Source organism: Periplaneta americana, chromosome 5 (genome assembly GCF_040183065.1).
Source record: "Periplaneta americana isolate PAMFEO1 chromosome 5, P.americana_PAMFEO1_priV1, whole genome shotgun sequence".
Taxonomy (NCBI): domain Eukaryota; kingdom Metazoa; phylum Arthropoda; class Insecta; order Blattodea; family Blattidae; genus Periplaneta; species Periplaneta americana.
The window spans coordinates 43,330,287-43,348,130 of record NC_091121.1 but is presented as its reverse complement, the minus strand read 5'-3'; the positions used below and the strand labels follow the sequence as shown (position 1 = coordinate 43,348,130).

At 35.0% G+C, this 17,844-nt stretch overlaps 1 protein-coding gene across 1 annotated transcript in view; it reads right to left on the bottom strand.

The window, feature by feature from the left end:
* Window positions 1–9,494: 9,494 nt before the first annotated feature.
* LOC138699548 (protein KRI1 homolog) overlaps window positions 9,495–17,844 on the bottom strand; it is a 27,318-nt gene continuing 18,968 nt past the window's right edge. The window contains exons 10-11 of the mRNA XM_069825531.1: window positions 12,264–12,424; window positions 9,495–10,557 (exon numbers count right to left, since the gene is read on the bottom strand). Coding sequence (XP_069681632.1) covers window positions 9,777–10,557; window positions 12,264–12,424 — 942 coding nt within the window. The 3' untranslated portion in view covers window positions 9,495–9,776. The remainder of the gene's footprint in view (window positions 10,558–12,263; window positions 12,425–17,844) is intronic.

Sequence of the window (17,844 nt, the reverse complement as noted above, 5' to 3'; positions counted from 1 at the left end):
AGGCAACCGGACCAGTTTTTAAGAATGTTGCGGAAATCTGCGTAGCAAACACCAGCGCAACAAGGTTACTAATTAAAATTGTCATTGTCAATGTCATTTCTATAAATTTTCTGATATCTTTCAAAAGATAACCTACATTTGACAAGTCATGCCACATTTTTTTATAACATTAGCAAAGACATACGGACGCAGAGAAATCGATGATATAATAAAACAGAAAAATAAAAGGCAATGTTAATATTATGAGTCTGAGGAATCGAGCCTGAATCTTTTGAATAATATCGTTTAGATTAAATTATTTAAAGTCTATTTCATATGCTTTTTAGTTATACCTGTGGTAGACCTATATTATACCTTCAAACACAATTGGAAATATACACTAGACTACAACGTAGACAACAAGAGCCTTTGTTAACCATTTTGCTCTGATTTGGGTCTAAGAGGGATGAAGTTACAGGAGAACGGAAATTACACAACGCAGAACTGCACGCATTGTATTCTTCAACTGACATAATTACTTACTTATGGCTTTTAGGGAACCTGGAGGTTCACTGCCACCCTCACATAAGCCCGCCATCGGTCCCTATCCTGTACAAGATTAATCCAGTCTCTACCATCATATCCCACCTCCCTCAAATTCATTTTTATATTATCCTCCCATCTATGTCTCGGCCTCGCCAAAGGTCTTATCCTTCCGGCCTCCCAACTAACACTCTATATGCATTTCTGGATTCGCCCATACGCGCTACATGCCCTGCCTATCTCAAACGTCTGGATTTAATGTTCCTAATTAGTCAGGTGAAGAACAAAATGCATGCCGCTCTGCATTGTGTAACTTTCTCCATTCTCCTGTAACTTCATCCCTCTTAGCCCAAATATTTTCTTAAGCATCTTATTCTCAAACACCCATAACCTCTGTTCCTCTCTCAAAATGAAAGTCCAAGTTTCACAACCATCAGAAGAACTGATAATATAACTGTTTTATAAATTCTAACTTTCGGCTTTTTTGAGAGCAGACTGGATGATAAAATCCCATATTTATTCTGCATTTAATTTCCTCCCGAGAATCATTTATATTTGATACTGTTACTCCAAGATATTGGAATTTTTTCACCTCTTCAAAGGATAAATTTCCAATCTTTATATTTCCATTTCGTACACTATTCTGCTCACGAGACATAATTATATACTTTGTCTTTTTGGGATTTACTTCCAATCCTATCTCTTTACTTGCTTCAAGTAAACTTCCCGTGTTTTCTCTAATAGTTTGTGGATTTTCTCCTCATAAACAAGGAGCTGATGTAACCTGTTCAATTCCAAACTCTCTGTTATCCTAGTCTTTCCTGATGGCATATTCTAGAGCACAATTAAAAAGTAAAGTACAGCGCCTTGCTTTAGCCCGCAGTGAACTGGAAAAGCATCTGACAGAAACTGATCTATACAGACTGCTGTACGTTTCACTGAGACACATTTTAATTAAACTAGTTTCTTGGGAATATCAAATTCAATAAGAATATTACATAAAACTTATCTTAACTGAGTCATATGCCTTTCTGAAATCAATGAACAACTGATGTACTGGTACTGTAACAGACTCCCATTTTTTTCTCAAATATCTGTGGAATACAAAAAATCTGATCAATAGTCGATCTATTACACCTGAAACCACACTGATGATCCCCAATAACTTCATCTACATATGGAATTAATCTTATCAAAAGAATATTGGACAAAATTTTGTATATCAACAAAAGTGATATTCCTCGAAAGTTACCATAGTTTTATCCCCCTTTTTAAAGATAGGTACAATTATGGACTTCTTCTATTGTTCTGGTACAATTTCCTTTTCCCATATAGTAAGTACAAGCTTATAAATTTCGCTAGATAATGCGCTTCCACCCTCTTGTATTAACTGCTGGAATTTGATCGATACCTAGAGACATAATTTTTCAGCTTTTCTATCGCAATTTCGACTTCAGAATTCGGGTATAAACGGCTCCATATCTTGTATCTGAATTTCGTCCCGATCATTTATATTTGGCCTATGTACATTTAGTAGTTGCCCAAAATAGTTTTTCCACCTGTTCAGGATTGAATTAGAATCTGCAAGTCACCATTCTCATCCTTGACAGTTACCCTTACCTGATATCCATTCTTAAATTCCTTTATACTCACTTGACATAATTAGGAACATTACATCCTGACATTTGAGATGGGCAGGGCATGTAGCATGTATGAACGAATTCAGAAATGCATACAGTGTGCTAGTCGGAAGCCAGAGGGGAAAAAAGGCCCTTGAGGAGGCTGAGATGGATTTGAGGGAGGTGGGATATGATTAGGGTTGCCACATCCTGATATGGTGGGACATTCCCGATTTTCAGTCAATTTTCCCGTGTTCCACACATACCCATTAAGGGGAGGAAAATGCTCCGCTTTTGAAGATATTACCCATTCCTAAGCAAAACTGAAAATTCGCAGATGATGTGAATCAAAATAATGCACCACGTAGTCAGAGTTGAGGGGTACACAGATTTGAGAATACTCTCCTATCACTTTAAGTGTGTATTTTGATATTTATATGCTAATCTAATGTTACTTAAAAAACATTTCTTTTACATTAAATTGTTATAGTAATTAATTTATTCATAGTGTTCTGCCGAAGGGCAGGTTTTTCACTGCAAACCCAGCTTTCTCCAATCACTCCGGCATTTTGTGTGTTAAAAGTTAAGAATGACACTGAATGTAGATGAATGGATGCAGTGCCTGTGAGGAGGGTTTTAAGCCTAGTTCACAAGAGTTCGATATGTAATAATAGACAACAGTCACAAGGACTGGGCAATGGATCTTGTAAATCATGTGCTAGTTTGTAAGTGATGATTAAGAGGATTAAAAACCTTTAATGATATCAAAAGGAAAATACTGAATGACATCTCAAAGAATTGGGGGCATAGCTTCTGTATTTACAAACTATAGTGATGAACAATATTAACTTTTAGCATCTAAAAATTCAGGCTCTAGTCATCATCCATCATTTTCACATGACCAAAACTCTCCATAATTGTTCCATTGTTCTTTCAAAGATGCCTGCAAATATTAACTCCTACTTATTTTCTATTTTTTTCATTTTTTATTTTATCAATTCTTGTCTTACTCATGGATTCAGAAATGTCATCTCTGCAGCCTGAAGTCTACTAATTTGCCTTTTTTGCAACTGTCCATGTCTCAGTAGTGTATATTAAAATAGATATTTTGTAATACGCCATATATTAATTGCTTACAATTCACATTAATATCTTTGCATCATAACACACAGATCTTTTAATATAGCTAAATCAATAAAAATATCAAGATCAAGATGGATAGAACAAGTCCAGAGATTGGATGAAGAGGACATTCTTAGGAGGCTTATGGATTGTAAACTGGAAGGTAAAAAGAGTTGGAAGAAACTGAAGTTTAGACAGATCGATGGAGTGGTGGAGGATACGAGAAGACTGGGCATTAAGAATTGGTGGGCAGATGCCAAAAATAAGGGAGCCTGGAATAAAGTTCTGAGGGAAGTCAAAACTCACTCAGGGCTGTAGTGCTGATATTATTAGTACATAATAATAATAATAATAATAATAATAATAATAATAATAATAATAATAATAATAAATCTATTTACAATATACTATAAAATATTTTTTGAAACTCCTGTTAATCATCATTCCACACAAGAAGACTCCGCATGTAAATAAATTAATGTGTCTGTAGCACTTTCTATTGGATGCTGGACAAAGAACCTCGTTACAGTGCCTAGAACACGACATTAATTAGTTCCCTCTCTGGAAGCACACCTGTTATACGTCTATTTTCGAAGTCTTAATGGCAAACTTGCGGTTTTTCTAGACACTAGAAGGAAATACGATATTTGAAGTAGTTGGAAAATTAATTAAGGCTGTCAAGAAAGAATGTGATTTATAGGCAGCACAGCTGTTCTCAATGAGACGTGGTAACAAGAAGGTTGTGTAATGGTGTGTCACCACTCAAAACTCTAACCCAAATACAGAGATGGAAACAGTCAATCAGTTTCTGTTACTGTTTGCTTCATATACTGTATTAAAATACTGTGACATTAATGTCCTGCGACATAATGTGCAGTAATAATGGCTGAGTCAGTTGCTGGTAATTCGTAAGTGGAAATCCTTTAGAAACAGTTCTTTACCTGACGAGGAATCTTCATAATGTGTAAGTATATTCTTATAAAAATTCTGCATGCATTTCACGTTTTATGTTAAGTTGTTAGTTCAATGATCTGTTATATCAGGTCATCTGTCATTGCTCCACACATATCGATGCACGTCACACATATCGATGCACGTCTCATTTTCCAATGCTAATTCAGCACTAAACAGCAGTTGGGGCATGGAAGGATTTTGTGGTATGTTTGTTGATATGAGGAGTCTTCTTGTATGGTATGGAATAAGGATGAGTGTACAAGAGCCTTTCATTCAGTTTCAAACTTTTCTGGAGATGCCTCCACACTTATTCGGGTGAGAATGAAATAATGGCGAACCTGGATATAGAATTTTTTATCTTCATTTATGAATAACGGAAATCTTTTACATGCAGTAAATTTACTACATGGGACGAACATGCCTTTACTTTCTCATCTGATGACAATTATCTGTTGTTTACAAATGGCTGGAGCTTGGTTTATACCAGGGGTGCTCAACCTTATGAATACTGAGGGCCAATATTAAAAAAAAATGTTCTTTTGGAGATCCGCAGACATTCTCCAATAATAAATAATTTACATAAATGTCTTACTAATTAGTGATTACTGTAATTTATAGTAATTAATAATACAAGTCTGTTCAAATATTATTATTTTATTTTAAGTTTGAAACTTTACTATCGGGCTGCAGCAAACATAGTAGCGGGCCCACGGGTTGTGCACTGCTGGTTTATACCGTTAGTCATTGCATCTCCCAGTAGGGTCCATCTAGATCTATATTACTTATTCAATTGCTCTAATCATTGATTTCCCATCTCTATAGATGTTGGTTCAAGCAGTCATGATGGCCAGCCTTCAATCTGAGAAATGCTACTGTAATACACTTCAATTTTTTTATGGCCAAAAGAGTAATATAAAAAAAAAGAGTGAAAACATGTTATTAATTACAATCTTACTTGTTGGCAGCCTTCTCGTGTACAAAAATATCTACCACTATACACTGGCACCAAAAAGTATTGGCACACTCAATGTTTCCCCTATAAGATTTTTATGAAGGGCAAGTTTAAGAAAATAATATGTTTATTCCTTAATATAATGTAAAACTAAAAATCTTTCATTGAAATTACAACAACAATAACACAAAATAATTATTTACAAAAGAAAATACATTTTCTGATCCCAATAAAAGTATTGGCACATTATAGTAATATGTATAATAGGTCTCTGTAATATATTTTCAGTATCCTGTGTGCAAACCATTAGCACGGATGACAGCTTCCAGACATCTCAGTATTAAATGAACCAAATTTCTTGTCGTTTCAGTGGAAATTTCAGATCATACATCCAAGAACCCTCTTAAGCTCTTATTACATGGGTGCCACTTGGCACTTTCTCTTCCAAGATAATCCCACAAATGATCAATGGGATTCAAATCTGGGCTCTATGGTGGAGTAAGAAGTCTTTTGGAGGCATTATATAGTAGCCATTTCGTTGTTTTTATAGCAGTGTGTTTGGGGTCGTTATCTTGTTGGAAACAGAAGACTCACCCAGGCTGAGCTTGTACACACTGTTGGACAAAATATCCTGCAACACACCAATGAATTTGTAGTGATCCATTTCTCCAACAATAAAGGCCAGATTTCTAACTCTTGAGGATACCATGCACCTTTAAACCGTAACATATCCACCTCCATGTTTTACTGTTGGAACTATATATGTGTTGTTGTAATTCTGTGTTAGGTTTTCGCCACACTTTCTTCTGTCCATCAGAACTGAACAAGTTGAACCTCGACTCGTCTGAGAATATGACAGTGTCCCAGAATTCCAATGGTTTTTCACAATATTCCTTGGCTAACTCAAGGCGTTTCTTCCTGTTTACCTGGGAAATATATAGTTTTTGTTGGAAGACCTGTCATGAATATCATCACTATTCACGACATTCTGTGCTGTCTGAGCATTTACCGTGTTGTTAGATGTTGTTGCGATGTCAGCAGCTAAAGAGGCAGGACTTTTTGTAGGTATCTTTTGGGCTAAACGTATCATGGTTCTCTTCTTTCGATATGTGAGTTTTCATGGGTGACTAGATCTCTGCTTGTTTGGTGTGGATCTTCGTTCTTTGTGTTTATGTATTATAGATCTTACAGTACACACCTTTAGGGAGGCTGAGACGTAGATGGGAGGATAATATTAAAATGGATTTGAGGGAGGTGGGGTATGATGATAGAGACTGGATTAATCTTGCACAGGATAGGGACCGCTGGCGGGCTTATGTGAGGGCGGCAATGAACCTTCGGGTTCCTTAAAAACCATTTGTAAGTAAGTAAGTAAGATCTTACAGTAAAGAAGCTTATAGAAAGTATTCTACCTATCTCTCTGCAACTTTTTCCTTGTGGGTGCAGTAACACAACTTAATTTCGAACAGAGGATGAATGTTCACCTCTCTTTGGTCCCATATTGACAGTATCTAGTACTACCACACCAAACTTACGACTGACTGGTAAACAACCCTTAGGCCTGGTATTATAAATGCGGTTAATCTAAAGATTGAGTTAAACGTAAGTTAAACCTAATCGAGAGTTTAACTGAAAGCACCATCTTACAAACTCTCGGTTAAGTTGATCGGTAGTTGAACACAGTTGGTATCACTGGTAGTATAGAAAAGATGATCGCTGCAGTTTACAGTAGTTGAATATAGTTGTTATCACTGGTAATATAGAAAAGAAGACAGTCGCTGCCAACGAGCTAGAGTTTCATTGGTCGCTGCAGTTTATTTACATTACTGTGTGAATATGGCTGATGCACGTGGAGATTGTACAAAGCGAAGTGCGAAATTTTCAGACAGAGAAGTAGAATTATTAGTTAAGAAATATAGTGGCATAATAGAATGCAAGAAAACAGATTCCACAACATGGAAAGACAAGGCAGAAGCGTGGGAGAAACTGAGCAATGATTTTAATTCATGTAGTGGTGGCATCCCGAGATGTGCGAAAAATCTCACGATAAAATACGAGAACGTGAAAAAATGCAGCAAAAAAGAAATTTGCTGAAGAAAAGCAAGAAGTGTATAAGACTGGTGGTGGCACACCAACTACAGTGCAAATCACGCCAGTAGATCATTTAATTAAAAATATGATGGGAGACAATGGTACAGGATTGGAACCTGTCTAGATAGTGATGTAATTAATGTAGATGGTTCATCATCTCAACAAATAGACTACAGTGGACTATAGTGGACTTTATGTTGTCAGCAAACAGCTGGATACATTAAGAAGATTGATCATCTCAACAACAGAAATGGGAAAGTTGGAATCCAACTGTGTTGAGGGAGCCCATTTCAGCACCCTTACTCCCTAGTGTTGAAATAGAAGAAGTAGAATTTGCTGATGCAGGAGACACTGTTACCCAAGATAAGTCTTATTTTAGTTTTTCTAAGCATTGCGAATATTAAATAATTACTTATTTATTAATTTATGAATATGAGGTAATTCTCCAGAAAAGTTACACCAAAGAAGGCACAATTTTCTTTGTTTTATTGGTGTCTGTATTGGCCTGTAATGATAAATTTATGTTCATGTGATTTTAGTTTGCAGCCAGAAATACTTCAACATAAAAATCATTTGAATACTTACCTTATACCTTTATATTCTAATGCACTGTTGTAATAGTCCCCTCCCTCCACTGTTACAAATATAACACTTGAGAAATCCAGGACGCAATATTTTTCTAGTAATTCGTCCTGGACCTGTCGCATTTTATGTTGATAAGTAACATGGAGTGAGGAGTGGGGATACAACCACGCATAGAATATACAGGTGAGTATCAAACGGTTTTTATGTTGAAAGTTTTTGTGGCTGCAAATTAAAACACGTGTTCATCTCTGTATATATCTCACTGAAGCCAGCGAAGTAAAAGAAAATTGTATCTTTTTTGGTGTAGCTTTTCTGTAAAAATACCAAATATGTAATTTATTGGCGACTATGGCTATGACTTTGTGGAGCTCAACAGGGAAAGGGTCAGTGTTTGAACATATGATGAAAAACGAAATGGTCACAGCTCGTCATTATCTTAGTCCTGTGTTGCACCTTCAATGCAATTAGATTGTTTTCTGTGTCTGTAGAAAGAGCTTCTGGAAGCAGAATTGCAAAAAAGAAGAAGAATGATTTGACTACAGATTACAGAATAAAATACAGCAGGCTGTCGGACACACAATTGGAATTGATAGAGCTACATAAAGAAGATGTGAAACAGGGCATAGCTCTCAAGAAAGAATCAATCTTCTTAATGTATCCAGCTGTTTGCTGACAACATAAAGTCCACTATAGTCCACTGTAGTCTATTCAGTTGTTTTTCACGAGAAATGAGGGGTATTTTGATCAGTGTTCATTATAGATGCCTGTTGCTAGTAGCCAGAGTTGGGTGTAGTCAATATATACTGCAGGGCTGTGTCTTCTGCAACTGGTATTAATGATTTTAATTTACTTCTTTTGTGGTTTATGGATGGACAGTATAGAAGAATGTGTTCCAGATCTTCATCACGATTATTACACCACAGACAAGTAGGATTATCAGAAATGTGAAATTGGTGTAGGTACAATTGAGTGACAATGTGACCTGTTCTGGTTCTCGTTAAAAATGTTTGAACATGTCTGGGCAAGTTTTTGTTATTTGGTTTCTTTTGTACAGACTGTAAAATTCCCTCTCGTGGGTACTCACCTTGTCGTGGTGAGGGGGCTTAAACTTGTTGTTTAAGCTAACAAGTAACAAAGAGGTACCCACATAAGCTGCATTACCACCAATGCAGTCCCACTATGTTTTTCACTGTTTTTCTCAAGAAAGAAGACCACACAAGAAAAATGGAATACATGAAAAGTGAATTTGAAATGACGCAGGAAAAATTGAGGCTAGAGATTTTGTTTTTGGAAAAAAAAAAAAAAAATGAATGAAAATTGAAGTAAAGTTTAATCTTTGCCTTGGTTACTAATGATATGATTCTGTATTTAATATTGATCTATATTTGTGTTTTATGTAGAGAGCATTCCTATGCAGACTGGTTCCAGGTTGTCATGTTCAACTTACATCACGGTAGTGTGGAGCACCCGTCCCGTGAAGATACAGAAACATGACCTTGTGTTTAATGCAGTTTAAATGACAGAAACGTATGATGATGCTATAGTGCCAATAATATATTGATAATTCTAATACTACATTGTAATCTCTAGAAAGGTTGTTTATCGTGTTATTGAATAATTCGTAAATAAAATTGTTTAACTGCCCTATCTTTGCCCATATACATAAACTGCATTTTCAATTGTCTTAAACTGAACCCAGCACTACAACAAAATAGGGTGTGCTAATAGTTTTTGGAGCTTGTGTACTTCTATGAGTGCACACAATAAAAATGTTCACAAATCAATTTCACAGTAATCAAACAAGAAACTGGCATTGTCAAATTTAGTGGCTACACTGGTAGACATCTCTTTCATATCTGCTGACTAAGATTCAATATTTTTCGAGTTTTAATTACAGCAATGGAAATAACCCATACATACAAGAAGCTCTTTCACTGGATGTTCTGTGTGTTGCTATACTTTAATTTGTTCTTGAACTTCTTGGGATTTATCCCATAAGCCCTGAGACGAGTATCTGAAATGGCCAAGCCTGAATCATTCTGTCCATGAAGCTTATGTTTAAACTTGTTTTTGTTTTTCTTAATTCCTAATTTGTTTATTGCAGCACCATCACTTTTGGCTGATACCATTTCTTTATGTTTCTTCTTTTTCTTTTTATTTTTCTTCTTCTTACACTGTTCTCCCTCTGTTACATTATTGTCCTGTGCAGTAGGAGTTTCTTTCCATTTATTTCCAGCATCACAACTTTCCACTTCATTCGATTTTTTCAGCTGTTCAGTGTTACCATTATTAACATTACTTTTCTTTTTCTTCTTCTTCTTAGGTTGTTCTTCTTCTGTTGCATTACAGTCGTGTACAGACGGAGTTGCTTTTAGTCTATTTCCAGCATCACTACTTTCTGGTTCATGTGATTTCTCCAACTGTTCGATGTCACCATTATTCATAGTTCTTTTCTTTTTCTTCTTCTTTTTCCTTGGTTGTTCTCCTTCTATTACATCACAGTCTAGTGCAACAGGTCTTGCTTTCAGTCTAGTTCCAGCATCACTGCTTTCAGTTTCATTTGTCCTATGCACATTGTCACTAACCAATTTGCTTTTCTTGTTTGCACTACCTTCTCCTTCACTAGTGTGACCTTCGGAGCTACTCCTTTGCTTCTTACGTTTCTTCTTGTGCTCAGTTTCATCACATTGATGCTCCTGCATCGTGGGATTCCTGAAATTTAAAATGTTGATTAACTCACAAAAAGGATTGAAGACCAATTTGGCCTGTAATGTGTCGACTTTGCCTTATAATACAAACGATGAAAGAGTAATGGAACAGAGAAAAATTCTCTCCGGCGCCGGGATTTGAACCCGGGTTTTCAGCTCTACGTGCTGATGCTTTATCCACTAAGCCACACCGGATACAACCCCGGCGTCGGATAGAATCGTCTCAGATTAAGCTCCAACTCTTGGGTTCCCTCTAGTGGCCGCCCTCTGTACTACGTCATAGATGTCTATGAACGTAGGACCGAAGTCCACACATGTGCTGAGGTGCACTCGTTATGAGTGACTAGTTGGCCGGGATCCGACGGAATAAGCACCATCTTAAATCACGAAGTGATTTACGGGTTCAAATCCCGGCGCTGGAGAGAATTTTTCTCCGTTCCATTACTCTTTCATCGTATGATGATGCAGAATATCTGCATGGAAATATCATATGTACTTCGGTACATTAAAATAATATATTTATAATACAAAACCAAAATGAAAATCATTCCGAACTTTGGATAAGAAAGAATGCAGTGAGAAAAAGAGAAATAGCAGAGGAATCAAATAATTAAGTTGAACAGCAAAGAGGAGGCATCAGATGCAGAAATATGAAGAGCAGCATAAGGCAGTAAGATGACGTCAGAAAGCAATGGACAGCTGAAAGGAGACAATACTGAGATAAGAGGTGAGAACAGTGAATGGGTTATTTAGGAAAAAAAGTGAAAGAGAAGGGGAATCAGTGAATAATAGTAAGAATTCGAGAGAAAGAGAGGGAGATGAAGTGTGAATTTTATCATATAAAGGAAGCAGACTAAAGTTAGGGAAAATGAAAAATAGGAGGGAGTATAATCTTAGAAACTGGTGTCTAGAAGGAAGGTAAGATGAGATGAGGAAGTGCATAAAAGTGAAATGGTGGCCAATAAACTGTATAGGGAGAAAAAAAGAAAAGTAGCAATTATAAAAGAGAGGTGAAATTAAATTTCCAGTTCGCTAAGGCTGTGACTAAATAAGTGTACTAATGTGACGGAAGTAATTTAATAGGGTATAAAGAATAAAAAAGTGAGTTATTTTTCTGTGGTAAGATAGATATGATGGTCAGTTATGTAAGAGAGATAAAACAGGACGGACTTCGGAACTTGAAAATAGAGATCAGTTAACAGCACAGGATTATGATGATTTTAGAAGAAATAGTATGATAGGATTGCACCACCTTGAATGATATGACCAAGAAAGTGATGGAATTAGTAATAGAATGGTAATCTTGGAGTAGTATATTAAAAAAATGAAGAGAGCTTAGATGAATTAAATGAAAAGATATACTACAGAACATAGGAATTTATGAAAAGTGTTGAAGTGTTCAATGTAAGTAATTTTAGAATTAGAAGGACTATTTTAGTGAGATAGTAGGGTAGTAAAAATGATAAATATCTAAGATATGAATGTAAATAAAAACTGGGTTAGTTAATACAGTTATGGTGTGACCGGAATACAGAAATGTGACAGTTCACCATGACGAATATGTAATGCTAACTGATAATAAATATCATATCATATATCATATAATATACCATAATAAAAAAAATGTTGTAAAACCACAGTATACTAATGTGGTAATTTAGCAATAGTTCATGTCCTTGCACTTACAACATATCCATAATTAAAACTTACTCTCCATAAAGTGTGTGGAAGATCTTCTTCTTGAGATGTTCATTCAAGGCCTTCCTTCGGTATGCTTGCACATCGTACTTTTCCACATGCTCTGGTCTGTGCTGCACTGCTTTCTTCAGAGAGCACCACTGATTCAGTTCCTTGTCATCTGCTGCCAGGATCTGGAACATACATGAAAATTCTACTATGCATTCAACAGTTAAAAATCTTTATTTCTGCATACTATTCCTGACTTGAAAGTTGCCTTGTCACGTTTCAGTCCATGTATTTACCTTTCTTCCAGATCTTACAGGAAGTTGTGGAAGTTCTGATAACATAGAGATCCCGAGTCTGAGATCCATTTATTTTTATCTTTTGCAGAGTTATTCTAAGTTTAGAATTAAGTTATAACTGTAATTTATGTATGGATGTCTCTCGTTTATTTTTCGAGTTGGCTTAACAGAAAAATTAAAACTGATGTGTCATTACCTGCGTGTAGTAATCATGAATACTTAATAGCAGTGAGTTTAAGTTCAGTGATTTCTAATAAGCAATATTGAAATATTATTACTCACAGGGAGATAATGCAATCAGGAAACAATACCACTTGTACACTATTATTTTAAATAAAAAAATACATTTTAAAAAATTACAGATCAGGAGCATGGTCTAGGGGTCAGTAAGCAGGATTAAAAAAGTAGAACAGAAATACAAAAGGATTGTACAAGCCTTGACTGTCTCTTGTCAATACATCCAAAACTTTTGTGACATACCCTGCTTTGAGTTTCCTGATAAGGGGCAGGGCTCATGCTCGGGGTGTGTTCAAATTCCGATTTGGTTATTACCAGGGAAAGGATTTATATGTAAATACATATTTACTTATAAAGCTAATATAATTTATATTTTGCATTATCTTTATGTTTCACAATGTGTAGGGTTGAAAAATCCTACTTTTATTTTCCATATTTTTCCATATTTTAGAGTTTAGTACATATTTTCGTTAATTTCCATATATTTTCCATATTTCATATAAAACAGTCCATATTATATTAGGTTTAACAATAAAACAAAACAAAATTCCATTAACTTTTAAAAATACATTTCAACAATAGAGATTTAAACACATGTTCAGTAATCCCTTTAACATCAGAGTTATTTGAAAATTAGCAGTCCTATCAACAATGGGAAAGTAAGTTACAAAACTGTATTAATTTAATTTAAAATTTTTAACTGACTTCAGTTGTGCAGCTCAACAGTTAAATGCCAGTCAGAGTACACATAGGTTCAGTTTTGTAAATCATACTATAAAGACGGTAAATATGCCAAAAGTACGTCATTCAGTCAATTTAAAATCAAAACTAACAAGTTACATTTCAGAATTTAAAGAAGATGGTTTATCAACTGACAATAAAATATTATTTTGTAATTTGTGTCAGTGTGCAGTATCATCTACACAAAAGTTCCTGGTGCAACAACACATTACAACTAGTAAACATCAGGCCAACAAACAACTAAATTCCAAGCAGAGACAATTGTTTTTAACACAACCAACAACATCGAATGTAAGATCTGAGTTTAACATCGACCTGTGCCGTTCTCTCATCTCTGCTGATATTCCTCTCTACAAACTAAAGAATAAGGTCTTCAGGGAATTCCTTGAAAAATATACTCAACATACAATCCCGGATGAGTCAACACTTAGGAAGACGTATGCTCCATCCATCTGCGATGAGACAATACAGAAGATAAGAGATGAAATTAAAGATAGTTCAATTTGGGTTTCCATTGATGAGACTCCCGACAAAGAAGGTAGACTTGTTGGTAATGTAGTTATCGGTTTGTTAAGTGAACAATATTCTGAACGAATTCTTTTACATTGTGATGTTCTAGAAAAGTGCAATAACAAAACTATAGTTAAACTGTTCAACGAAGCTATGGGTATCCTGTGGCCAAAGGGTATTATGTACGATAATGTGTTATTCTTTATTAGCGATGCTGCCCCTTATATGGTCAAAGCTGGACAAGCATTATCTGTTGTATATCCTAAATTGACTCATTTTACTTGTGTGGCGCATGCATTTCATCGTGTGGCAGAAGTGGTCAGAGACAATTTCCCTAAAGTAGATTTGTTGATTTCATCAGTGAAAAAAGTATTTCTCAAAGCTCCCAGTAGAGTTAACGTGTTGAAAGAAATGTACCCTGAAATTCCATTGCCACCAAAGCCAATTTTAACTAGATGGGGTACATGGCTAGAAGCAGTTGAATATTATGCCGAACATATAGACTCTATTAACAATGTTCTCCTTGCATTGGACTCTGAAGATGCAGTCTCAATTGATACTGCGAAAACAGTTACCTGTGACATAAGTGTGAAGAATGACTTAGCTCACATTCAGCATACATTTTCATGCATCATAAAAACGCTCAAAAGTCTCCAAAATAGGCACCTTTCACTATCTGAAAGTTTTGAAATTATAAATAGTACTGTGGAACAACTGAATCGTGGTAGAGGTAAAGTTGCAGATGCAGTAAGAGCTAAGGTGGACACTGTACTTTCAAAAAACCCTGGATATGAAGAACTACAAAAGGTTGTTGCTGTGATGAGTGGTGAATCAACAGTGAAGATTAACTTGGACTTATCCCCAGCAGACATTGTGAAATTGAATTATGTACCAGTTACTTCTTGTGACGTCGAACGCTCTTTTAGTCAGTATAAATCTATCCTCAGAGACAATAGAAGAAGATTCACTTTTCAGCACTTGAAAGAAATGTTTGTAACCTATTGTTATGGTAACAGACAATAAAAATTGTGTTTTGTTGAAACTACATTGGAAGATAAGGTACGTCCATTATATTTTTTGTTTAGTTTGATTAAAATGTACCAATATTTAACGTACATAGTCATTTTTTTATAATTTTAAGTCCATATTTAATTCCATATTTTGGTAAAAATCCATATTTAATTCCATATTTTGGTAAAAATAACTACATATATATTTACATATTTCATATATTTTTAGTCCATATAAATCCGTTCCCTGGTTATTACTGTACCTGGTTTGATTTTCCTGAGGATTTTCCCAACTGTAAGGTTAATGTCAAGCTATCGCATAGCGAATATTTGGCTTTCTCTTGCCAAAATACTACTTCACTATTAATAATCCCACTGACTCTAAGATAAATGTACAACTGATAAAGAACTGTTAAGTGATTAAAGAAAAAAAGAATTCGGGACCTCTCCATTACTAATCTCATGTTTATAACTGGGCTACCACAACTTCCTGATGGAAGTGGGAGGAAGGTAAGTACATTATTTAAGTTTAGCTAAAATACTTATGAACACTACCCAAAACCAGACTGGCAGTCGGAAGTTGTTATAAATTTCTTAGGCCCGATTGTATAAACCATTTAATCTTAGCTCAGAGGTTAAATTGATCCTTGTTTCAGCTGAACTTGGAATTTTGTGTTGTATAAAGTCTAATCTGAGATTAATTTGTCTCAAACTAAAGTCAACTTTGACTGAAGAAATTTCTCCGATTAAGTTAGATGATCCAAGTTCAGTTATTTCTTTTCTGTTTGAAATATACGAGTGACAGATTGTGCAAATAAAATATCCATTATTATTAATATTAATAGATATGTTAGGTACATTTATATATATTTCTTTCAATTTCTTGCCTTAATACACAAACATTCTTATATTTTATAAGGCTCTATCGTGTTCAGCATTATCAAATAACATAACCTATAATTATATTATGTTTATAACAATCATTAATTATTAATGGATATGATAGGTACATTCATAAATGTTCAATTAACTGTATTACTAAACGAAAATTGTCGTTTTATAAAGCTTTATTATGTTTAGCAGTATCAAACACCATAACATGATAACAACTTGGAGAACAGAAAGCCTTCTTCTTATTGTCCGCCATTATTTACATTACAAAAAAAAAAAAAAAAACAGTGTCTGCAACAGAGTGTACGGAAAGTCGCCAAAAAGTAGTTGTAAAGTCGCTAGATTTCTCATTATCAACAAAGAAAGCTTACATTTTGTAACTATGGGGTGCTAAAAAGGTCACTAAATCCCTATTTAAGCAATATAAAAGTTAAAAGAAATTGTTGTTGAAAAAGAGTTAAAGTCGCTAGATTGGCAACACTGAACAAACCTGTATAACATGGTCCGCGCATCACGTATTTCACCTGTTTATGCGATGTTGCCAAATCCTTTTCACGTGAACTTAGATTGCATTTGAACCAAGGTAATTTGATCGCAGAAAAGTTTTATACAATAGAAGAAGTGTCTGAACTCGGTTCACTTTTCGATCTTCGATCAAAGTTGATCTTTAGTCAGGGAGTTTTATACAATTGGGCCTTAGCATATAACAAAAATGTATTGTATTACAATAAGCCCCTTCACATGTTTGACTTTTTGGTAATGGGATGGCTGATTCTCTTGCGGAGAAAAGTTCAGGAAACCACAGCAAACTAATCTATTAACACCATTACACACACAGTAACACATGAAATTAAAACAAAAACAGAACAATCAATCAATCAATCTTCTTAATGTATCCAGCTGTTTGCTGACAACATAAAGTCCACTATAGTCCACTGTAGTCTATTCAGTTGTTGTTTTTCACAGGAAATGAGGGGTATTTTGATCAGTGTTCATTATAGATGCCTGTTGCTAGTAGCCAGAGGTGGAGTGTTGTCAATATATACTGCAGGGCTATGTCTTCTGAAACTGGTACTGATGATTTTAATTTACTTTTGTGGTTTATGGATGGACAGTATAGAAGAATGTGTTTCAAATCTTCATCATGATTATTACACCACAGACAACTAGGATTATCAGAAATGTGAAATAGGTGTAGGTACAATTGAGTGACAATGTGACCTGTTCTGGCTCTTGTTAAAAATGTTTGAACATGTCTGGGCAAGTTTTTGTAAATTTCCAGGTCATTTGGTTTCTTTTGTACGGACTGTAAAATTTTTCCTTTATCAGAAGAGAGCCAACTGTTGATCTATAGGTTTGTAAAATGAGACTTTACTGAAGCAAAAGCATTGGATAGATATATTACTTGAAGAGGTCTTGGATGCAAATATGTTGCCTGTTTTGCAATATTATCGACTTTCTCGTTTCCAGGTATACCACAATGACTAGGTATCCATTGAAATGTTATTTCCTTTTGGAGTTTTTTTAGTTTACTTAGTTGTTTCTGAATTGGAATAATTCTATGTGCATATAGGTTTGGTACATATTTAATTATATTAAATATAGCCCCCTTGCAGTCGGTAAGTATGCAAATAGATTTTTCAGAAATTTGAGTAACACACTGAAGAGCAGCATCAATAGCTAGCAATTCAGTGTCAAGACTGGAGGAGGATGAACATGGTATGAAATAACTTTCTTGATATTTTGGAATATAATACCCTGCTCCTGATGTCCCATTATTAGAATTTAGAGATCCATCTGTATAAATTTGAAGGTGATTCTTATATGTACTGCAGAGAAAAACAGAACAAAGATGTCTGAAATAAATTAAAACAAAATATGATGAAAACAAATGAATAGACACTGATATAAAAGGGACAG